At 46.0% G+C, this 25,146-nt stretch overlaps 1 protein-coding gene across 4 annotated transcripts in view; it reads right to left on the bottom strand.

Moving 5' to 3' along the window:
• Positions 1-25,146, bottom strand: part of GPR143 (G protein-coupled receptor 143) — a 367,151-nt gene that overhangs the window by 277,930 nt on the left and 64,075 nt on the right. For all 4 annotated transcript variants that reach the window (XM_078657595.1, XM_078657596.1, XM_078657597.1 and 1 more), the window contains exons 4-5: positions 19,041-19,133; positions 15,463-15,572 (exon numbers count right to left, since the gene is read on the bottom strand). In XM_078657595.1, the coding sequence (XP_078513721.1) occupies positions 15,463-15,572; positions 19,041-19,133 (203 nt within the window). The remainder of the gene's footprint in view (positions 1-15,462; positions 15,573-19,040; positions 19,134-25,146) is intronic.

The following is a 25,146-nucleotide window of genomic DNA, read 5'->3' as shown; positions in this document are numbered from 1 at the left end:
TTAGAATGATGTAGCATGATTGGCAAAAGAATGATGTGATTGGTAACGTAGGCATTCCTTCCATCACCTTTGTGTATTTGATGTACTGCCCTAGGTGGCCAATGGTATGCCCAGACATGGATCCTGTGCTCACTGTGCCACTGGAACTAAGCTACATCCGACTGGGGAGCCCCAATAAGGAAGAGTCTTGGGTTGCTTTTCTTTCCACGATTTGGCAAATTCTCCTGCTATGAAATCTCATGGGATTCCATGTTATGTCCGCTCTTTACCTCTCTGTTCATGGAGCAATCTTTGGTTCCTTAAAGGTAGAGTATTTTTGGAAGACTTATCTTACTAAGGAAACTGGTTTTACGGTCTAGCCACCTGCCTGCTCCATTAGGTCATCTTTCTTTTCTCGCTTTTCTATATCACTTGACTTTGCGTCACCTGACTCTCACAATGGTTGCACACTCACCTGTCTCCATCTCTGTAGCACATCTCTCTTACTTGTCTTTCCTTGTTCTGTTAGCGGTCTCTTTCTTATCCATCTCTTTATCACCGCTCTCTCACTTGTCTCTTTCTCCCTTTCCTGTTGCCCTTTAATATCTCTCTCGCTTGTCATGTCTCTAAATGGTCTCTTCCTCACCTGTAACTGTAGGTTTGTCTTCTTTTTGTCTCTCGAGGGTCCTCCATTCCCCCCTTTCTCTCAGCTTTTTCTAGTCTGTCCTAATCTCGCCTATCCCATCACTACCTAACTCTCAGCTCTCGCTGCATCACCTCGTTGTCTTCTAATCGCCTCTCTCACCTGCCTGGCTCTCTTCCTGAGCTGTCTCTTTCTTCTATGTCTTTTTCTTACTTCTCTACCCCTCTCTCACTCTCAGTGGTCCTGTCCAATCTATCACATTATCAGCTCTTTCTCAGCGGTCTCCCTCTCACACTAAGCTGTCACTTCTTTTCTGTCTGTCTTTCCTATCTCTCACCTATCCTCCCTTCCATCATAGCTGTCTCTTTACTTCATTTCTATCTCCCTTCTTTCTCCTGTCCACCATTTATTAACAGTGGGTGAAAATAGCGCACCAACGTTTTGCAACTTGCCTGTCATTTTGATACGGGACCTACATTCTAATAGGTCACAAAATAACCAATGCCAGTTGGTTGATGAATGACTTGATTAATGAGACAACTATTTGCACCTCCCTGTGATTGGCAACTGTTGGACTTGGCCCTTTTGGCAGGTTCACCCCTGAACTTTTTGCCTGTAAATGTGACCTGATACTAGTAGTTTGTGGCCTCTGCGCACTTTAGCACTGAGGCCCAGTGTAAAGTGCGTGCGCTCTCTGAGTGCGTGTGGTGAGAATGGACTGCCCTCCCATAGGAATGCATGGGGGATATGTGTGTCCATGGTAATTCCTGATGTGAGAGGAGTGCAGGGGCGAGTTTGGTATGTGCGAACTCGTGAGAATAAATGCTGCGCAATGGTGTGCGCAAATTTATTGTGACTAGTGGAGAAGTGCCACTTTTAGAATTTGGCATTTCTGTGTGCAGTGTGTCTGCCTGCCTGATGTGAATTGCATGTCTGGCTTGTGATTGACAGAGGCTGGCTGGTGTGGTTGGCAAGAAAGGAGGGCGATCCCTTGGTGGGCAATATTTACAACAACTGCTCTGTGTGTTTATCACACCAAATATAGCCCATGTATTGGAATTGACCTCTAATACTAACACTATAGATTACAGCATACGTAAATGCTAAACTTTTGGTGTGGTTGGCTCCAGGAGCCAGGATGGGTCTGCCCGGTGGTGAATAGGGAGAGCTGCATGTAGATGGGAGGGAGGAGTTGCACCTGGGACCTGAATAGGGCTGTGCTTTCCCTCCACAATGCTGGCTCCACCTCCTGTGGTGCGTCTGATGTCCCTGGTCTATCCTGTGAATAGAGAGGGAAGCTGAGCAAAACAAGTGCTCCTGAACCAGTTGTATCTGGTTCTCCCCTTGCCCCACAGTTGTAGATAAAGGATTTAGTGGTATAAGAAGGGGCTCTGACCCCATGAAAATGTTCTGCTTTTTGCATCCTGACAGAGGGGGGCTTGCTGCTGGTGCGGCCCAGGAGGGACCGCCATGGGGGCTGCCTCCTTGCTGGAGTGCCCTGTGTGCTGGCCCCTGGGCCCTACATTGCCCCCTAATGCCTCCAGGACTTCTTGGACCTCTTGCTCTTGATATTGACCTTGCAAGACTTTCAGCAGCCTTCCTGCGCTTTATTTTGAGACTGGGCGTGCTTTGAATTAATTTCCCTAGGAGAGGGAGAGCCTGGGGCCTGAGCAGCACGGAGCTGCAGCCCTTGCCAAGGGAATCCCCCTTGTAGGGATTCCCCCTCCTTGTGGGCTTTGGCGGGTGCCCACCCCACTTTTTCCTCTTTAGTTAAGCAGGTGCCCACCCTGCGTCTTATCGTGTTATCGTGTTTTCGGGTGTGCCAGGGCCCCCATTTTGTTCTATCCCCAGCTGCGCTGCACCAGTGCGGGCAGCTGCAATGTGTGGCGCAATTCTTGAGAAAGTCCCTGAGAGGGACAGAAGTGGCACAAGAGGTGCCAAGCCTTCCCCATTGTTCCCAGCTGCGTAGCAATTAGTGCCAGCTGCACCGTTTAGGAGCACAGTTCTTTTGGGGTCTTGCAAAGTCAAGAGTGAGATGCACTCCTTTGCCCCACACTTTCACAGCTGCCCAGTAAGTAGTGGGCAGCTGCTACGTTTAGGTTTGCCCAGTGGGGCACCTTTGACTTTCGCTGCCTAGGCAGCAGCCCTGACTTTGTGGACATAGGGCATTTGAGCCCCCTTATTGGATGGCCAGGGTGGTGGTTAGATTTATAGGGCGCCAGGCCCTAATGTGATTTATGTGCTAATGTGATGTGGTGCTAGGAAATGTATTGTGTATAGTATGTTTTACGCACCCTGTGTTATACTTCTAACTGTGTTTTATGATTAGGAGGTTGTTCTACATATCATGGTTTATGCTAGTGAGATTATGTATCACTGTGTGATTTACGCCCCTAATGTGAGTTATACTTAGGAGGTTAGGGTCTAATGTATTTAGACTTGTGTGATATTGTGCATAATGTAGTTTATGTCACAGACTGATGCTAAGTACAGTGATTACCAGTGTTGTACGTTTATGATCTGTTTTACTTTTACCAAGTTTGCTTTGTGATGGTTCTGACCGTGGTCCATGTGGCCCTGTCAGGTGTAAATATTTCCCTTGTAAATATTGCCCTGTGCCAGTTGGCACATTGTACATGGTGTAATTACTATTCTAATATGTTTCGAGAATACAAAGGCTATTTTTGATATAACCTTGTGTGGAGTTCCTTTTGTAGTGTGCCTGGGATGTTGTTTCTGTTGTGTGTGTACGCAAATGCTTTACACATGGCCTCCGGGATAAGCCTGACTGCTTGTGCCAAGCTACCATGGGGGTGAGCAGGGCTTACCTTTGCCGTGTAACTCCTCAGCCCTGACTAGGGTGGTGGTCTCTGCCTGGCTTTGGTGCAAGCCTCCGCCAACCAGAGATCCCATTTCTAACAGCAACCAACACAGGGATGGTGTCCTACAAGGGAAAGTCGACAAGCCTCCGTGTTCACATTCCCAAATGGGGGAAAAAATGTAAACAGCCCATGTTATTTAAAGGAACAGTGCTCCTTTAAATAAAGCACAAGGTTTCCTGTAATCGAAGACATCAGAAGTGCAAGCAGTGGTCCCCAGGACCTAATTCTCAAAGAGGAAGATCCTCAACATGACAGGTTCCGCTTTATTTATTTATTTATTTATTTTAACGACTTGTAGAGCGCCTGGTGACCCGAAGGCATCCCCGCGCTGTAATGATTTTGATATCCAGATGAGATGGAGGAGAAAAAAAAGAAAAGGGGGGGACGTTATTTCGGAAATAGAAGTGTTTTCAATTTTTTTCTAAAAATAAGATAGCTGGGTTCCAGTCTGAGGGTACGGGGGAGTGAGTTCCATCCGGTGGAAGCTTTCACAGAGAAGCGTCGGCCTCCAGTGCGTATCTTTTTAAATTTGGGGATGTTGGCTAGATGTTCATTCTCGGACCGCAGGGATCTGGGAGCTATATAAGGAGTTACCAGGTCGCTGAGAATCAGAGGGCCAGCTCCATTCATCAGTTTGTAAGCCGTGCACATGGCTTTGAATTCCACCCTTTGACGCACCGGGAGCCAGTGCAGGGCTTTGATGGCAGGTTTAGCTGACACTCTGGAGGGAAGGTTCATGAGTAGTCGGGCTGCAGCGTTCTGTGTTCGTTGTATTTTAGCCAAGGTGGCCTCTGGGGCACCCAGGTAAACCATGTTACTGTAGTCCAACCGTGACAGTATTAGCCCTTGGACTAGGAGTTTTCTGGAGGTGGGCGGGAGTAGGGGAAGAATCTTGCGGGTGGTGCGCATAAGCCCAAAACAGGTTCCTGCAGTTTTGGTCGCTTGTGTTTTCATTGAGAGCTCGGGTTCTAGCCAGACTCCTAGGGTCTTAATTTCTTTTTTCGGGGTGGGAATTTCCCCGAACACGTCTGGCCAGGCTGATGGGGGGATGGTCACCCATTGCTTTCCCATGAGCATCACTTCGGTCTTCGACCCGTTTAATTTGAGTGATGATTCACACATCCAGCCATAGATTTTCGTAAGGCAATTTGCCAAATTGTCTGGGTGGTCGTCTAGTTGGGATAGGGAGACGACCAGCTGTGTGTCATCCGCGTAACTCACTATTTTGATGCCGAAGGGTGTCACCACGTCTTCAAGGGCGGCCATATAAGCATTAAAAAGCGTAGGGCTTAGAGATGATCCCTGGGGGATCCCGCTCGTGAGGGGGAGGGTGGACGAGTGGTGATTGCTGTCCCATACCTGGAATGTGCGCCCGGCAAGGAAGGACTCTATCCACCTGAGCGCCATCCCGGTGAGCCCTGCTGCCGCCAGCCGTTGGAGGAGGACACGATGGTTGACTGTGTCGAAGGCTGCACTAAGATCCAGGAGGATCACTGCCACTGACCCTCCTGAATCCAAAATGCGCCTTGCCTCCTCGATAACAGCCAGAAGGGCGGTATCAGTGCCATGACCCGGGCGAAACCCAGTTTGGGATTGCCGTAAGATGTTATTTGCCTCGAGAAACTGAGACAATTGTCCGTTGACCAATTTCTCGGCTACCTTGCTGATGCCAGGGAGGAGTGAGATTGGCCGGTAGTTTGCCATGTCTGCTGGGACTAGCTGGGGTTTTTTAAGGAGTGCTTTCACGACTGCGCTCTTCCAGCTATCGGGGACAGATCCTTGGGCAAGCGAGCTGTTAATAAGCTCTGTGATCGTGGGAACTATGACAGGGGCTACGGTTTTGAGGAGTCTAATTGGTGCGGGATCCAGAGGTGATCCGCTTTTCATTTTGGCCAAGGTTGCATCTACCTCGTTGCAGGTTACTGCCCTAAATGTAGCTAGTTGGGGGCGCATGCTGCTTCCTGCTTGGCTGGAGGGTGATTCATTGTCCGTGTGACTAGAGGGACAGGGGGGGGGAAGGGATGTTAAGATTCGGGCAATTTTGTCATTAAAATAGGTGGCTAATTCGTTGCTTCGGTCAACAGGGGGGGCGTTGGAGGAAGGAGTGGTTGGTACTTTCAGTAGCTCTTTTACGATTAGGAAGGATTCCCTAGCTAAGTTGGTAGATTCTCTTATCCAAGTGTCGTAATGGGAGGCTTTAGAGCGCTTAATGGAGGCTTTGTATAATCTAACTGAGTTCTGGTAGGCTTCCTTGCTGGCGTGCTGCCAGTCTTTCCTCCATAGCCGTTCGGCTTTCTTGCATTTTTTACGTAGTAATCGAAGTTCCGGGGTATACCACGGGGCGGAACCTGGTTTCCCGTTTTTGTCCTCCCGGGTTCTAAATGGGAGTACGGAATCCAGGGAGGTAGTAATCCACTCTCTGAATTTACTATCGGCGATAGCCGGGTCTTCTGCATGGGCAGGGGTAGTTGACTCTAGGGTCCTGGCCCAGTCTTCGGTGGGGAGCTTGGACCAGGCCCTGTCCCTGGTGTAAGTGGGAGGTTTTTGAGATTTCCTGAAAGGTCCTAATAGTTGGAAAGAGACTAAAAAGTGGTCCGTCCAGGGGAGGGGGAGGGACTCGCTGAATTGCATGGTGGGGGTGCTTGTAAACACCGGGTCCAGCAAGTGACCTTTGTTGTGTGTAGCTCCGGAGTTTAGGAGGTGGAGGTCGAGAGCCGCCAGATCGGTGATCAAGTCGGCTGCCCCAGTATCTAAAGGGTCATCGAAATGAATGTTCAGGTCTCCTAGTATCATGAAGTTGGTGATGGAGTGGGCCTGTGTTGCTACCGTGTCCAGGAGAGCACTAGAAAAAGAACCAGGGTGACCGGGGGGGCGGTACAGTAGGATGCCTGTGAGAGAGTTAGTCGGGTCTAACTTAATTGTGAACTGTAGGCTTTCAGAGTCGGGAACCTGCGCGTCGTTGTATTTGCAGGGGAGATAGTCCCGGTGAATAATGGCGACCCCACCACCTCTGCCTAAAGGGCGAGGTAGGGACTGAATGAGGAAGCCCGGAGGGGTAGCTAGAACCATGTCTGACGCCGAGTGTGGGGAAAGCCACGTTTCCGTCAAAAATAGAACGTCGATCTCATGGTCTTCTATAAGATGGTTAATAAGCGTCGCATGTTTAGGGAGGGAACGACAGTTCAGAGAAGCAAGTTTGAGGGCTGAGGGTTTGTAGGGTTGAATAGGGAGTTTGAGTAGGACTGGGTGGCAGTAAGTGCAGCTGATAAATGGTCCCTCTAGATCGTGAAAATACTCACAAGAGGAGGCGATGGTGGGTCTGAGACTTAGGAGGTCCCGACGTGAGTAGGTTACCTTAGGGGCAGTTTTATTCGACAGGGGTTCTGGCCCTGGGCCAGGCCGTGCGCAGACGGGCGCAGACGGGCGCAGACGGGCTTGCCTTAGGCGCTCCCGCTGCGCTCGTCCGCTGCGCTGGTATGGCCGGCACATTTGTAGTGAGTGTTATGGGCGTGGCCTCGCAGTGGGCGTGGCTCCGCCTTGGGCCCGCGCTGGCGGTGTGGGCGTTTTCCCCTGTGTCAGCGCTGGAAGTCGCTGTGTCAGGGGGGGTCTGGGAGGGTTGCTTTAGCGCGTGCAAGTCGGCGCTTCAGTGCAGGTAAGCTCAATGCTTTTTAGATCAAACACAGAGAAAATGACCGTTTTTAAAATCAATTTGCTGCTTTAGCGCGTGAGAAGTCAGCGCTTCAGTGCAGGTATACTCAATGCTTTTTAGATCAAGCACAGAGAAAAATGACAGTTTTCAAAATCACTTTGCTGCTTTAGCGCGTGAGAGTCAGCGCTTCAGTGCTGATATGCTCAATGCTTTTTAAAATCAAGCACAGAGAAAATGACAATTTTTAAACTCAATTTGCAAAATGCAGTCCTCCGGCTTCCGCCTCAGAGGATAATCAAAACAATGAACATTCCAGTTTGCAATGAAAAGAATTAGGAAGCGTCACAATAAAATAGCATATCTGACATGATATCAAAATGAGAGCAAGATAAGTATAAAACAATATAGATGTGATAGAATATGATAGGTAGAGTAGATTAATAAATCGGATAAAAATAGTAGTTATACATAATGACGTAAAATAATAAATAACACAATGAACATTCCAAATAGCAATGAAAAGAATTAGGAGGCGTCACAATACAATAGCATATCTAACAAGATAACAAAATGAGAGCAAAATAGGTATAAAACAATATAGATAAAATGCGATAGATATATGATAGGTAGAATTGATTAATAAATAGGATAAAAATAGTAGTAAGTTCACTGAATGTGAAGAATATAGATAGGAAAGAATTGAAATAGAAAAAAGTGACAGGGAGTAATAAGATGTAAAGCGGAGTAAGAGTGATAGTGGAGGTTATAGATAAAATAATTTAAGGTGATGGGGAATAGACAACGGTGATTGTTGAATAAAAACAAAGGCAGCAATGAAGTGCAAAAACCAACACAAATTGGTAAAGGGAACGAAGTGAACAACATTGAAATAACAAAACCAAATACTAAGTCAATAAGGAGCACAAAGTAACATAGTAGAGAGTAATGTGCACATCAAAGGGCAATCAAGTAGGGGGTAGGGATAAAATAACAAGTAGATAAATATATAGATATGGCATAAAGTGAGGGTACTGAAGGAGAGGGGGGATAAGTGAGAAGAGGAGTGGGGTGATGAATGGCTAACCGAGAAAATGAGTGGGTATAGAGTGAGTAGGGATACATTCAGAAAAGCAGGGATTGTGCGATGAAAGAACAGTGGTAAAAAGTGATATCGGGGCTACTTTAAAGATGGCCGCCGTATTAGAGTAGGAGAAGCTAGTGAAGCTAATCCTTTCACAGTGTCTAAGTCTCCGGTGGGCAGGGGAGATCAACAAAATGGTGACTCTTTAAAAAAAGTTGTTCTTGACCCGGGGTATCAAAAGGAAACAAAACAAAATGGGTTCCATAAGTACGTTGAAACACTAGACTAACGTATTTCTATTCTTAATTAAAAAAGAACAGGGCAGGAAGAAGTAAAAATAGCGAGGTATCAGGTCATGTCGACCTATTCACAGTCCGCGTCTTAGATCAGTCCAGTCACAACTTTTCACAGTGTTTCAACCATTCATATACCCCCCCCCCCCAAACAAGCAGGCAATCCTCGCAGCGATTTCTTTTCCCTTTCTCCCGGTAAGAGACTTTTAGCAATGAAATTAATTATTAATTGTATGCTTTACAAACAAGTTTACACCTCTTCTGAGATATTGCCACCTTTTCAGTGGTTTGTGATCACAGTAGCAGACAAAAACAATTAATCTCATTGTGAATCTTAATTAAGAGCTTAATATCTTTTCACGCCCCCTCTTGGTATCAATTAAGAATTAGATGTAAAACCCTTTTTGCCTTCGGGAAGGCTTTTCCAAATCACTAAAGGGTGGCAGAGAGCCTATTAAGCAGTTGCAAATCCAATAATTTTACATACTGCAAGGTTTGCAACAGCAAAACATATTTGTACATGAGCACACGTCTCACCTGCGATGACGCAGAATTGATTTTGATTATTTGAGCTTAAATAGCATGTTAATCTATGACCCACATGAACTCTAACATATATATATATTTTCATTATGTACTTGAATTATGCAATGTAGTAGTTTCATGTTATTCACTTTTAGATTTAGCAGAGTCAACCCAATACAGATTTTTGATTAGCTTTAGTTAGCCAGTGTGCATTTACAACATTTTCCACTGCCAATGATATTTTACATGTTATTTACATTATGAGCAATTTGAATTCCTTGACTAATCATTGCCTTTTGCCTTCTGTATGGACTCTTAAAATGTACATATATCTTCGTGGCTTGCACTTAGAACCTTGCTTCCTTTGGATTTTACTTGAGCGGATGTTATGCTTGTATTAGAGGAGCGGGGTGACTCGATGCCGACCAAGGAGTCGGGGTGCAAGCTTGTATGCGGTCTTCCTGCTACTGTGGAGCTGAGGTTTTGTAAATCTCTTCTGTAAAGTCTGCTCTGTAAGGAACGGTAAGGAAGTATTTCTGACTCGCAGGTCCCCCTGGCCTTTAAAGACTCCAAATAATAGCCCTCATATCGAGCTCACATATCAAAAGAAACACCAGGGACCTACAGTGCAACCCCCCAAGTCAGTCACACGGCTCTCGTCGCCTGTCATGCTGAAACGAACCAGGAGAGAGGAACGCAGGCTTCAGTACAGTTGGTACATTGTGCTAGATAGGTCAACACCAGGTTAAATATTTATATAAATGCCTGAGCAAAGTATGAATTTAATTATAAGTGTACTAGCTCCATATTTATTACTTGCATTTTAGTAAAACGCATGAGAGTGGCTCTTATTCATGAGGAGTTTTTTTTTCTCAGTAGCTTAGAAAATTGCACACACGTGTAATAAAGAGCCACAGTTGTGTGGAAAACCGTTTGAGGACAACGCATTACACAACTTCATCTGTGAGAAGAATGCCAGAACCGGACTAGGGAGGAGGAGTATCGCCTCACTGCTTTCTTGCAGTGCAAGAAGCAGAAACATAAAATGGTAAAACAACCATTTTATGTTTCTGCTTCTCGCACTGCAAGAAGGCAGAAGTGTTAGGTTGCAGGCGTGCGGGACTGCTGTACGAGCAGTTCGGGCTGGACTCTTCCCATGAGGCACAGGGTCAGACTGATTTGCATATGGCCATGTCTGAACTGGGGTGGCAGAGTGGGCTAAAGAACGGTGATGGATTAAACCCAGATCTGTTGACTGGGTGTGAGTGTTTGATTGGTTCAGATTCTCCGTCCATCACCACCCCCTTTTGTACCGCTTTGTTGGCCATAAGGTGGCAGGGTATGCTCAGACGTGAGTCCCTTGCTCACTTTGCCACTGGATTCAAGCAAGCCTGGCTGAAGACGGCTGAAATGCCAGAAACCGGTCCTAGGAAGCTTGTTTCCGGTCCAGGGAAGGCATGGCTTGGCAGTTAGGGCTGGACTGTTCCCATGAGGCACAGGGTCAGACTGATTTGCATATGGCCATGTCTGAACTGGGGTGGCAGAGTGGGCTAAAGAACGGTGATGGATTAAACCCAGATCTGTTGACTGGGTGTGAGTGTTTGATTGGTTCAGATTCTCCGTCCATCACCACCCCCTTTTGACCCGCTTTGTTCACCATAAGGTGGCAGGGTATGCTCAGACGTGAGTCCCTTGCTCACTTTGCCACTGGATTCAAGCAAGCCTGGCTGAAGAAGGCTGAAATGCCAGAAACCGGTCCGAGGAAGCTTGTTTCCGGTCCAGGGAAGACATGGATTGGCAGTTTGGGCTGGACTGTTCCCATGAGGCACAGGGTCAGACTGATTTGCATATGGTCATGTATGGACTGGGGTGGCAGAGTGGGCTAAAGAACGTGATGGATTAAACCCAGATTTGTTGACTGAGTGTGAGTGTTTGATTGGTTCAGATTCTCCGTCCATCACCACCCCCTTTTGTACCGCTTTGTTCGCCATAAGGTGGCAGTGTATGCTCAGACGTGAGTCCCTTGCTCACTTTGCTACTGGATTCAAGCAAGCCTGACTGAAGACGGCTGAAATGCCAGAAACCGGTCCTAGGAAGCTTGTTTCCGGTCCAGGGAAGGCATGGCTTGGCAGTTCGGGCTGGACTGTTCCCATGAGGCACAGGGTCAGACTGATTTGCATATGGCCATGTCTGAACTGGGGTGGCAGAGTGGGCTAAAGAACGGTGATGGATTAAACCCAGATCTGTTGACTGGGTGTGAGTGTTCGATTGGTTCAGATTCTCCGTCCATCACCACCCCCTTTTGTACCGCTACGAGCAGGCTGGGCAGGGGAGGAATGGTGTGCCCACTCCAGAGTGAGCACGGGCTGCCCAAACCAGTCATGCGCACTCTGCCCTTTCTCCATGCAGGCTGCAATGCAGCCTACATTTTATTTATTTAAGAGTTTTATATAGCGCTGGCCAGACTCGAAGGTATCAGAGCACTTTACAACATTTATCGTGATGCAATCGAACACAAAGGGGTCGATTCCGATTTGGGAAAAACCGCTCCGAATAGCTTCACGGAGCGTTTTTCCCATACGAATCGTACCCTGCAACGTCCCCCGTACGTACGACGAAGTACGATTCGTACCAGGAGGTGAACTCCGTACGATTCGTACAGAGACCGTACGAATCAAATCCCCGTACAAACCTCCCTTGGAAACCGCTGTACGCGACATCCGTACGGTTCGCGGCTGGTTTTTCTGACCCAGCAAGTACGATTTGTATCGGGTACGCACCGTACAACGCTTTTTCTACGGGAGCCAAAAACATCCGGAGAAGCAGAGTTCGCCTCGAAACAGGTATGGAACGCCCTCCCCCAGGTACGGTCCGTACACCCCATGATCGCAGGGGTACGATGCGTACCCCTGCGATCATGGGGTGTACGCACCGTACCCCGCGAACATGGGGTGAACGCACCATACGCCATGTTCGCTGGGTGTATGGTGCGTACACCCTACGATCGCGGGGTACGGTGCGTACACCCCATGATCGCAGGGGTACGCACCGTACCCCTGCGATCATGGGGTGTACGGACCGTACGGTGTGTATGTGATTGTGTGCTTTTCCGTACAATTTGCCCTTACCTGACGTGGAACGTACGAATCGCGTCCTCATACCCCGTTCCGGATCGTACTTGTCGGGTCATACGGCATGTTTACGATTCGTACGGAGAGGACTCCGGATACGAATCGTACGGACTTTTTTTTTCCAGGATCGGAATCGACCCCAAAGTATAACAATAATAAGCACATTGATTTGTGACGAATTCTGTTCAGGGAGGGGGGACAAAGTAGCGAGCAAGTCAAGAGGTAGGTGAAGTAAAAGCCTTCTAATGTGACTATATACTGCAATGGGCAGGATTCTACGTTAGGTAGCAACTATCCATTCTGAAGAGTTCGGTTGAGGAAGAGGTCTTTGAGCTTGCTTTTGAAGTTTATGAAGGAGGGGTCTGATATGTTATGTTAATGTTATGTTATGTTAATACTGCTCTTTTTGAGCGCACGGCTACCCAGGACGGGTGTCCCGGCGCTTTAGCAAAGAGGCCTGAAACATGAACTGGGATGGAGTTCCATATTTTGGGTGCATTTCCAGAGAAGAAGCGTGAAAAGGTTTTTTGTTTGCGAGTTTTCGGTGGAATGAGAAGTAGAGTGTTAGTACTTCTGAGATTCCTTGTGTGACCGGCCTACATGGAGAAAATGGCCTCTCTATAGGCGCCTGGCTGGGCACTGTCCCGACTAATCACGACGCTGCCATAGCAGCATTGTGATTGGCTTTGGGGAGGGGAGGCAGGCTGCCTGCTTTCTTTTCCAGCCGGAGGCGGGAGAACAGAAGCAGGAGCAGAGAAAACGGGGGACCCGGCCAGCCAGCAGACAGGTACGTTTTTTAAATGTATTATTCTACCCCCCTCCCTGCGCGACCAACCCTGTGGACAGGGATAAATTAGTAACAGAAATTTCAAGTCTAGTCTATTTCAGATAGATTATGATGTATCACTTGTGTACCGGAAGAACAAGAAAACATTGAGCAGTAAACTGTGCAGGGGTTTTATGTTACATTATATATGAGAAAAAGTACAATGTTAGAGAAAGCTGCTCTCAGAGGCAAGTAGTACTCATCCTGAGAAATGTATCAGCACTTTTAATCAGTGTAGTAAGGCCTGCTGAGAAGAGATGGTCTTACAGGAAACATTGTATCATCCAACAAGAGGACAGACTACCATAGCAGTATAAGAGCAACTGGAGATTTTTACACATTCGAGGGGTACAACGCAATGTGAATCAAACACACTTGGAGGCAGTCCAGCAGTTCTCAGGAGACCAGATACAAGAAAAAACACTGTCAATTCATAGAAACTCATACTGTATCAAGCCTCATCCAAGAAAGAAAGAAAAAAAATAAACGGTCTTAAATATGTGTTCCTACGCAGTTTATAACCACATGTAGAGAAAACAAGATTTAATGTATGAACTCAAATGCGCTTCTTTTGTTAACAGAAGTTACTTTCACCCCAACCTCTTCAGAAAGATCACATGATATGTGTGGGTAAAAAGATCAAAGCAATATGAAAGACACTGGGTAATGTTAAATGAACAAATAAGATTATTATGGAAATTGGGTATTGGAGAATCCAAGAAAATAACTGAAAGAGTTGCAGGAAATAAGGTTTTAGTCATGTAGGGTAAATATTTATTTTTGATGGGGCAAAGGAGTTGCTCGTCAACAGATTTTAAATGACAGATCTAGCTTGCTCAGCAACGCAGAGAGTCTTACTTATGATTTGACGAAGCGCGAAAAACACCATAAAATGAGATGCTGTGGTAGCGGCTCCCTTCACATCAGTGTGATCCCTGCCAGGCAGGCAGGGATCTCTAAATGTGGCAGGCGGCCCTCTGCCAGGGTGGCTGAAGACACAACCCCTCCTTGGCAGTACAGAGTAAAACCAGAGTAAATCCAGGACATTACAAGGCCCTGAGGTATTACATATCTATTAGAATGCTTACAAATTTGTCTTTGTTGTATGTAATTAAGAACTGGGGGTTTGAGTAACTTGCATAATTTTCGGGTAGTATATTAATGTAAAATTGCAAATAATGTGTAATTATGCAAAATGCATCTCACACTCAAAAATTTTCCCAAATGGTCTGTTCGGGTAACAATTTAACTTAAAAATTTAACTTTGAGTTGATTTCCGGTTGCTGACATTCAGAACACTGCTGCTTGTGTTCGAATTTGTAGTTTAGTGCTCAAAAATTTCTCTAGCAGTCAAAACAGTAAAAAAATCTATCTAAAGTGTTTGTTGACCATACATGTTAAAGGAACTGTCATTTGCTTTCAAAACACTGGCATTCGCATTCCAATTTGTAGTTTCGCAATAAAAAATTACTTGAATGGTCCACTCGGATAACAATTCTACCTGAAATGCCAATTGCGTTAAAAAATTACCCAAATGGTATATCTTGTGTTCAAATTTCTCCCTGAAATTACGCGATGTGGCGTAAAGGCATAATCTTGGTAATTTTGTGTAAATTTCTTTTATGCAAAACTACCAAAATTATGCCAAATAGTCTGACGTAATTATAATTTCAGCCAGGCCTATTGTAAACTACAGTAAAAAATGTCAAAATGTGCCTTGAAGCTAGAAGAACCTCAGAACTGGGTGAAAGAAAGGAAAAGACGGCTGAAGATAATAGGCAATTCAAAGATTGAGTCTGAAAATGTTAGCTTGGCTCGTAAAGGGCATAAGCGAGCAGATGTAAAAAATAATCTGCCAGGTCCCCGACTTATTGCAGAGTAACAGCTAGGCGACTGTGCCAAAGCTGCCCATTTATGAGGCTAGAACTTGTAAAACGGTCATCTTTGTTTTTCTATTAAATGACAACAAGCCATTTCAGTACAGGATGCAAGAACCCATTAACTAGAGTGTAGTATTAGAATTTAAATAATTATGTACGCTATAACAATGTGTTACTCGCTCTTAAAAGGCTAGGTTGCAATTTGTAGAAGTCATAAGTGTTCATGTTTACAATGAAAAAAGTCAGCATGCTTGAAAAGTACTTGAGAATGTTTTGGGGGGAAATATAATGGGATATCAAATACTAGAATGCAACTGGACTGGACTCATGGAAATGACCTAGAAACAGTTGCTACTGACAGTCTAAGAGATGTCTGAGATGCTGTCCCTTTTACTTTACAGGCTGTTACTATTGACTTTTCGAATACAGAAAAGATAGTATTAGCATCAACAAGTCTGACTTTATATAGTTGAATGCCCGGTACAGTTGTTGAGCCATGCAATTACAATATGTATGGTATTTTAAACAGTTGTTGAATGCATCATTTGTTCACTCTTGCTCCTAGAATCTTACCTGCTGCTACTGTTCTGGAAAATAAGATTGGGTTTACCACTAATACTAGCAGTAAGGGCGCATATGTTGTGACATAATGTGGAATCGCGTGCTCCAAACCATTTTCACAGCTGAAAAGAAAATTATAAATAGTTTGAATGAACATTTCCTCACAAGTCTTAGAACGATTCATGTCAAAACATTGCAAACTGAGTAGTGTGGGGGACAGGATGTATGACACCTTTTGGTATTAAGTGGACTCATGTTGCCCATCTGCACAAAGTTAATGTTACACAACACACCAGCTATGTAGAATTCTACTAGCACTTCAGTTATAGGACAAAACATGCCCATCAAGTAGAAATGGGTGACAACAGTGATACCAACACGTAATGTAAATTAAATTCTGTTATGATGAGTGTTCAAGCATGTATTCACTCAATGCAACTGGCTGCATTAAACTGATCTACAGCAGACGCCATCTGGGTAAATAATGGAAACATACGCAATTACAATAAAATATTTGTATATAGTAGTTTACACCACAGAAGGATTTACCAAACATTAGCGCGTAAAGTATGTGGTCAAAGCACTGCTGCGTTTTTTGTGCTGAAAGTTGAAGTGAGCACAGCGCTAAAGGCCATTGTATTGCATAGTGCCAAAGGCCTGATAAGCGGTGTCTTTATTGACTATGAAACAGCGCAAACACCCCAACGATTCCACACCAAACGTGATAACCTAAAGTCATACAGAATAACATGGCCTGTCTGTGCACCAACAAATCAATCAATCACAAACAATCGGCAAAAGTGATTTTGCTATGAATAAAACGTGTAAAATACTCTGTTGCTTTGAAGAAGTACCCTGCCACCACATTTTGAGATGTCCACTCGCCCTGCTGACACCTCTTGCTTGTACAGGAACCGCAATTACAATGGTTCCTGTAAATGCATTGAAAGTTTGACATACAGCTCCGTCCGCATGACAGAACTGAACGTCAAACTTTAAACTTAAAATCTTAAAGGAAGATTTTATTTTTAAAACTAAGAACATAATGAACCCCTTGCAATGGTCGTCTGGAAAGAATACACATGGATTCCTACCAGAGCTGTACCCTCAAAGTTGTACCTGTGCTTCTGCTCACAGGCAGAGGACCCTGTATTCCATTCTGCAGTAAGGACCATCCCATGCTCATCTGTGAGGAGGGAAACTGTGCACTACACTGGCTCCTTTGAATCTGGACATGCAATGACTAAGAATGGCAGTGGGGAGCTCCCAATTGCCTGAATCTGGAAATATGGTTGGTGTTTCTCTACAGCCTGTTGAATACCTTCTAGAATTAAACTTAGCTGGTTTTTGATTGCTTTTATTTATTTATTTATTTATTTATTACATGGACTTGATATAGTGCCAGTAACGGTTCACCCTATACAGAGTATCTCAGCGCTGAGCCATATGTAGAAGAGGCAACATAACAGGAGCTAAGACTAAAGGCAAGTTAGAAAGCTGGGTTTTGATCAGCTTTTTAAAGGTCACAAAAGTGTGATATGCACAAATATGTCTGGGTATTTTATTCAAGTAGAAGGGGGCTTAAAAAAAAAAAAAAGATTGTCCTCCATTTGAGTGGTGTGAAATGGACGAGGAGCAGGTAAAATGATACTCGAAAACCTCAGAGTCCTTGCCAGAAGGTAGAAATGAATGCAGGAAGAGATGCACAGTGGGCCAGGCCCATACAAAGCCTTGTGGTAAAAACAGAGAAGTTTGAAGTTACATCTTTTTCTAATAGGCTGCCAGTGCAACCATCTCTGTCTAAGAGCTATTCTGGAGCCTAACGGCAGTAGACAAACCAAGCATGCTGCCATATTTTGGAGGACTATGCCTCGTTTTCCCGCATGCTTTTTTTACGCTGGATGCTGGAATAGTATAATTTACTATTCCAACTCCAGTCTGTGCAATAGTAGAGAAGGTGTTAGATTTTAAATCCAACACTCCCGCTCATCAGAGATGAAAGCAGAGCTTCCAAATAAGTAGACTCCTACAAAGTGCACGTGAGCTCTGAGTTGACTATGGCTGGTGAACACAATCTCTCACTTCACCAACTGCTATATTCTGCTTTGAGCTTCATTTTCAACCTGTTGCTGCTGTGGCCGACTAGGAAGGTTGACTAGGAAGGTTGAGAGAAGTCTGTGTGGCCTGAGAGGACATCTTCTGCCATTTCTGTGAGCCAGACAGTAATCTGATCCCTGTTCTTTGAGTCTAGCCCCTTTGCTTGAGAAGCCACTGACTATAAGGCTCAAGGGCCTCAGTTAGTAAGGCAACCACATAGTGGGACATCCAGCATCACCAACCTTAAATCCAGGAAGGTAGGCTTACCTTTCTAAAGCCTGTAAAAACATTATCAAAACATGCAAAAACTGTCCCCTTCCTTTGCATGTTACCATGTGTGTTGTTGACAGTTCCTATTTGTTTAGCTGTTTTCTTGTGTTTTATTAGATGAATATGTTACAGATTAGTAACAGAGTATCCATATTGAAGGGAGGATCGAGAGTCCTCTGTTTAACAGTTTATTGATTGTGGTCAGGCTGTTGTCGCAAGCATCTGTTGTTTGCCCATAGTAGCTAACACTTTCAATGTTTCTGTAATTTACTACAGTTAATATATAGTGTACATAGAAAGAAGATGTGGTTTTAATACTGTATTGGGTTATGCGGTTGTTTCATTGCGCTTCGTGTATAGTGTTTTGTGTAATTAATTTTTTTTGTGACCTAACTTACGATTTCTACTGTACGTATACTTATATATTTTTGAGTTATTACTGAAGTTTAAGACGTTAAGATTTTAGGATGACTCATGTGTTAAGCAATTAAAGCAGGAGCAGCATTATTTCACCACCACAGACAGTGGTAAACAGTTCCTTGTCACAGGATATGCTGGTTTTCGCTGGAAGCATTTGTTGACATATACCTAATAAAACAACAGAACATAACACTACAGCATGCACAAAGCAACATAGCCCAATCAAAACATAACAGGGCACATCACAGCAAAAAAGAATACTGCACAGTGACTGCAGTACAACAAAACAAAATCACATTGCAATAATGCAGCAAAAATACACAGCAGCACAAATAACAACAGAACACATCACCGCCACCACAAAATAAAATACAATAAATATGCATAAATGTTCTTCTCGCTCACCTACATAGTCCTGTTTTCATACTACGGGGGTAAAAGGAGTTTAGTGCAATCACTGCCTTAACTCACCAACGAGGATATAAAGTGGCGCCATTCTAAGAAAAATTGTGATCTGGGCCTGCAGCTTAACCTAGTGCTCTTATTGCTCACCTTACATACATACCATAGCTCTATACCTCTCAAAAATATGGGCCAGTCATTTCTGAATTTCCAATCACACACATTTTCTTCCGTGAACATCTCTGGTGAAGATTGGTTATTCGTATTGGCGTACTTTTCTTTGCTTTGCCCAATTAAAGTTATTAAAAGAATGTATTCCCATTAACTGATTCATGTTTACCAAATGCCTGAGGACAGCCTTAGAAAATCAAATAATCAAACAGGAAAGGATCCCTACTTACTTGGAAACGGTAGGATAATAGAGCATAACGAGTCCTTCCACACAAAGCAGGATGGCCAGACCCCAAGTCATCATGTGATATAATACAATCGTGCTAGGAAAAAAATGAAAGAAAAACAATCAAACACATAGATTGCATGCCATTTGTATCAAAATGTAAACATGTATGATTGAACATCATTTTAGCCCTTCCGTAGATTCTATGTCCTTTTTGCTAGAACTAAAATGGGGAGGTTTTTGCCCTATTGAAACATGAACATAGTCAGTCCTGCCAACTACCACGCATCAGGCGTGAGACTAACGCATTTCAGTGTGGTGCTGCACATTACCACACTGAAATGCATTGTAATCCCTCAGCTGTAAGTCAAGCCATTTTATTAGTGCTCAGCTCAACTGCCTAAATAAAACTCAGGTGTCAGGGGCAGATGGCAGCGCACAGTGGCGTGTGCAACCTGCGGACTCAGGCCTGGGGCTCGGTCTGCTGCTTAATGCTGCTACAGTGTATCACCATGAAGTTGAGTTCTTTGAGACTGTGATTCCCGCCGAGGCTCTCAGATGACATCACGTTGGTAAAGGCCAATGGTTACTACCAAGACATGACAGCCCAGTCAGGTTGTGTGATACAACACTGACTTAAGAACCACAGAGCCCAGACATCACGTCCTGCTGCCGGAGTTCAGTTAACTTGTGGGAGGCAGGATGCTGAGGCACTCGGGGGCTACTTTGCGGCAAATCATGATCAGGATAGTGCACCAGCAGCACTGCTTACCCGTACCACCGGCTGCCGCCGCCACGTGGTTCAGCTGTCTCAGTAGCCGCTGCAGGAACTTTGAGAACCCAGATGCACCAAGTTCAATTGCTGAGAGAGGGAGTTAGTCGCGGCGTAATTGAAGTTGGCAAGTCACAGAGACTGAGTCAGTGGAGTGCAGCCACGTACCCGAGTGTGTGTGTGTGTCTGTTTTGTTCAATAACTATTTCTTTCAGGCTGAAAGAATGAAACTGCAAGTCCCAGACTGTTGTGCTATTGTGTAAAATCTAACCTAATGTGATCAAGTCTTATGAAGGCCCCATTTAAAACTTGGGTCTTGTGCCCCTATTTAAAAGACCAGAACTGTAAGACTAGGACAGAGTCAGCTACCCAGCATGGCAAGTGTTAGGGCCGGACTGGGAACCAAAATCGGCCCTGGCAAACTGCTTGGCCGCCCCCCTGGGGGGCTGAGGAGAGGCGGCCGAGCTGTTTGCAAGGGCCGGTTGTGGCCGATTTTGTTACAGAGGGCCGATATTGCCAACCCCAGTTACAAAAATGGCCCCCCAGGGGCCCAAAACTGGCCCACCGGGGAAACGCCTGGTGCCCGCAACAGCCAGTCCGGCCCTGGGAAGTGGATTGGGAATGTGCCTGCAGCTGATGCGTCACCTGTTTGCATTTCTGCCATTTTTTCAGAAGGACATATTATATGTTCATTTGCTTGCCATATGGAAGGTACAGCACGTGATCGGCAGCTGCCAGCAGTCAGTGTGTTGTAGAACTCACTCCGAAGTTCTGCACTAACCTCTGGCATGAATGTAAGCGAAGATGCCAGCCGCGGCCCGTGCTGTGACAAGCGTGTGTTTTTAAATTCTGGCCACATAACGTTTGCAGTTTATTTCTCAAAAACGCTGGGGGTAATTTTAACAGGTTCTTGACAATCTCAGCTATGTTGGATGGGATATATCTGCGCCGGCCTCAGCGTGTGAGGATAATGCAAAATGGTGTTCAGCCTGTCTGTGCGCAAGTCATCTGAGACTGCGCGACACTTAGGCATCTGTGATGCCTGGATCCATGTGTAACTTGTCTTGCTCATGTTGGGCTGGGGGTCCCTCGTCACGTGGACAGAGAGAGGCCCTGGAGTCCTGATGCTCTCCTGATTGATTGTTGGCAAGCGAAGGGGGCCAAAGACTGGCAATCTGTTTTAGTTTGTTTTTCTGCAGGCCCGCCCGGCAAGACTAGGTAGGCACCAGTGAGAAGAGTGACTTGTCTGGGGGCCTCACATCCTGTTTGGATTTGGGCCAGGTCCCATATGGGACAGAGAGGCCTTGGAGTGATCCTCTAAGCAGCATCATTAATTGAGAGGGAGGAGCCAGGGGGCCAGTAGGCAAAGGCTGGTTATGGCAGCATCTGTTTCAGCCAGCCCACCCAGCAACATGGAGGCCCCTCCCCACAATTGTTGCCGTCGCCTGGCAACAGTATAACTTCCTCAACACGTGTCTAAGAACACGTTCTCTCAGCCCGGGAAAGAGAGCAGGTGATGCTTAAGCCTAATCTGCATCATAGTCCCACCAGTACTGCATCAGAGGGGAAACGGCCACTACAACAAAGCCGTTTCCACGAAATCCTTAACCACGCATGCAGTACAACGCATGCGTGGTTACCACGAAAGCCTTTACCACGCATACCTTTACTACGAGGTTTGTAGTAAAGGCATATGTGGTAAAGGTAAAAAGTAAAAAAAGGGGGGCTTGGGGGGGTCTCCCCCCCCCCAAAAAAACTCACCTGAAGTCACGTCGGGATATGCAGAAAATCAGCGTCGTTTAAGAGAAATCGGAAAATAAACTTCCGCTTTCTCTTAACGACGTATGACGTCACCACGCAAGTATTCGAGGTAAAGGCTATGCGTGGAAAACGAATTCCGTTGTAACGCATGCGTGGTAAAGGCATGCGTTGCAACGGAATTCGTTGTAACGTCATACATTCGCATCAGAGAGCAGCTCCTCTAGTCAGCAGCTGTGACGCAAGACAGACTCTGACTGACTTCATGTTTGCTACTAGAGCATCTGTTGTTGCTGAAATGGGTGTCATTTCTGATATTTATATGTTTTCCTCGTCTTCATTTCTTGATTTTGCTCGTTGAGAAAGTGTCACCCATCGTTGTTGAAATATCCCTCACATTATTACTGAATGTATTAAAATGTCGCACAAAGCAATATGAAACCTTGGTAGCTGCATAGTCTATGTGCTAGAGACAAGAATGGAAAATCTTCTAGGAGGCGTCTGAGCTACTCTGCCAACCCTAAAGACAGTTTATATACATATTGCAGGTGCAATTCTGTTCCAACATTTCGGTATTAAACACTTCAAGAATGCTCAGATTTTGCTAGGGCAGTTTTGCAGTCATGTTGAACCAACAGAGCAGTCCAAAACTTTTTTTCACTGGACAGAAGTGGAAATTTAGGTTTTTATTCTTGTCAGGCAGTGCAAATATTGAAACCAAATCTATCAGGCTCCATTGCAATCTCTGTATGTCGTCTGTAGGAACGCAGTAATTCAAAAAAGGAGTTGTTGGTCAGAATCTCACAGCTTCCCTCAGACTCATCTGTGGAGATCACATGGGGAAGATTAGTTACAGCACTAATCTGAGAGACTGAAAAGATCCCACATTATTTTTCCATAGGGCAGACATGAGCAGGATTACAGTGGAATTGTGTCTCCTCCATACAGGGCTCTGGGAGGATGGAGAGAGCCCTGAGAAGATGGGACGGGCCCTGGCCTGGGCGGGCCCGGCCCGCACTGGCCGGAAATTACTGGTCAGCAGGTGCAAGAGTGATCACGAGGTGGCCAATGGGCTGTTGCAATGACGTTATTTTTTGTTTCCTGAGGTTAAAAACTTTTCCTAGGAGGCAATGTCTGAGAAAAGACTTGTCGCGCATTCTCTCCAGTGACAAGGTCGCAGCCGCCCATAACCAACTGCAGGCGGCCTGCCAAGCTCTTGTTTTTTCAGAAAATAGTTGAGAGGCCTTTACCCCTCTGGAGTCCTACATTCCTCTTCGGGAGAAGAGCAGCGTCGGCAAGAGTTTAGGCCGTCCCAGCATGAGGGGGAAGAGAGCAGGGTCCCTCCTTCTGGGGTCGCTAACCTCACCTACAGAGGTTGCAGGGAAGAGAGCCCAAGGCCCTGCAGTTTTAAGGACATAGCAGATGCCCAGGTAGGGTAAAAGGAAGGCAGCATGGATATGCAATAAGTATTATCTCAGCAAAGAACTTCAAAGATCAGAGGTGAGGCAAACACATCACCGCCGAGGGAAGGGAGTTGGGGGTCCAGCAAGAAGTGGAAGGCGGCAGACCACCAAGAGGCGGCTTCTGGAGAAGGGCATCCCTGCGGGAGTCACCAGGTGAGAGAAGGACTCGCACTTGGTATGGCAGCAACAATCTATAAAGAGTTGATCGAGCTATTGTCCTAAAAGGAGTTGGCGATGGAAACATGTTATCAGAATTAGAGCAGGCAGAGGTACAGACGCCTCCACCACATCGTCACAGATGTGGATGAGGGCACCTTTATTCATACAGTGTGGAGCTGTCATGAGTTGCAGGGATTCTGGTGTGGAGTGACAGCCTGCCCAGGACCTGGTTGATCCCTCTAGACCCTAAATGGACACTTCTTCATCTCACCGACGGCTTGTGGGGTACAAATGCAAAAACAACAGTTGATGGACAGAATGCAGAACAATGTCATACATTCACCCCAGTACAGAGATCTGGGCCTAAATCCATAGTTTTTTGCACTCCACACCACCCCTGTTCAGACATGGCCATATGCAAATAAGCCTTGACCCTGTGCCTCATGGGAACAGTCCAGCCCGAACTGCCAAGTCATGTCTTTCCTGGACCGGAATCAAGCATCCTAGGACCGGTTTCTGGCTATCAGCCGTCTTCAGCCAGGATAGCTTGACTCCAGATGCTCCGTCCATCACCACCCCCTTTTGTGGGGTACAGGCATCGGCAATTCCGAATTTTTTTGGGCCTAACTCTGGCCAAGCGTGACACAGCACGAGACCTCCCCATCCCTGGCAGTTTGGACTGGATCATTGAATAGGATTGGATATAGCAGTGTACAAGTCTAGGGGTTACCATCAGAAATACCATAAAATAAGGCAGAGGTGGGTGGATTATTGGGGTGCAGTGTTGGAGCCCCCCAGACCTGAAATAGAAATGATCCAGGATGAAACCAGGCCTTTTGAGGGATAGGAGTGGGCTAGAGGGTGGCAATGTGCAGTTGGTTCGTGTAAGGAATTTGCAATGTGTCATTACTGTCGGTTGGGGTGCGCAGTGGGTCAGGGTGTTTACATGCAGGTTTTTATTCCCTTTTTCCATATGATGTCATTGATCATTGTTTGATTGAGAATTGGCCCATTAGGCCTCATTCCCTGTGTATGCCTTCGAAAAGAAATAAAATGTGTTTAAAAAAGATTCAGACAGCCAAAGCCAATCTTCGCTAGCTTAAACTCCCATATGCCTTGCTTTATCCCACTAAGCTCCGTGTGGTATATCGGTCCCGCACCCACTTCTTCGATTCACCACAGGAATGAGACGGTGCAGCTGCACCCCCACTCGCCATCAGGGAGGGAGTCGGACTCTTCCTCAAGTGGTATGGCCCGGAATCAGCTCAAGACAAGGGGGAGAGGTGGCGGGCGCTCATGTCCAGGCGCCGCTCCCAGTCATGTGGTGTCTCTGCGCGGGCTGGGTCGGCCTCACAACAACATGCGTCAGCGGACTAGCTGTAGGTTGAACGCATAGCTCAGTGGTCCTGAACTTCTTGCTTTGAGCGGAGTAGATCCGAGAAAGGCCGGTCTCTCTGTGAGGTTCTACGAACAGAGAGAGGGCCAGCTGAGTATGGGCTGTGAGTTGGAGATCCATTGGCGGTGAGGGGTGGGACCTCCTGTTAGGGTCAGCCTGCTCTGCCTGCCGCGACAGGTACTTCACTGTTCTTTAGGTACTGGGTGGGGTGTTTGTTGGATTGTGTTTTGGGGGGGGGGGGGGGGGGGGATTGTTTCATAGCTGCACTATCCTACAGTATTCCAGAGTCTGCTAGTGTGTATTATAATTTCTTAATGATGTCACTGACCTTCAAGGGGCTTTAAAGGGTAGCAATGTCGAATAGTCTGCGAGATGCCTCTGGGTCCCTCTGGGTACTCAGCTGGAATGTTAGAGGGGCGGTTGATAAGATCAAACGTGGGGCTATTCTGAAACAGGCTAAGCGCGCCCATGCTGATATTCTAATGTTGCAGGAGACACACCTCATAAAGACGAAGGCGCTGTGCTTTCAGTGATTTGGGGGGACACCCAGAGCAGATACCTG

This window comes from Lissotriton helveticus, chromosome 8 (genome assembly GCF_964261635.1).
Source record: "Lissotriton helveticus chromosome 8, aLisHel1.1, whole genome shotgun sequence".
Taxonomy (NCBI): domain Eukaryota; kingdom Metazoa; phylum Chordata; class Amphibia; order Caudata; family Salamandridae; genus Lissotriton; species Lissotriton helveticus.
Note: the sequence above shows the minus strand (reverse complement) of the source record. Positions and strands in the feature narration are given on the sequence as shown.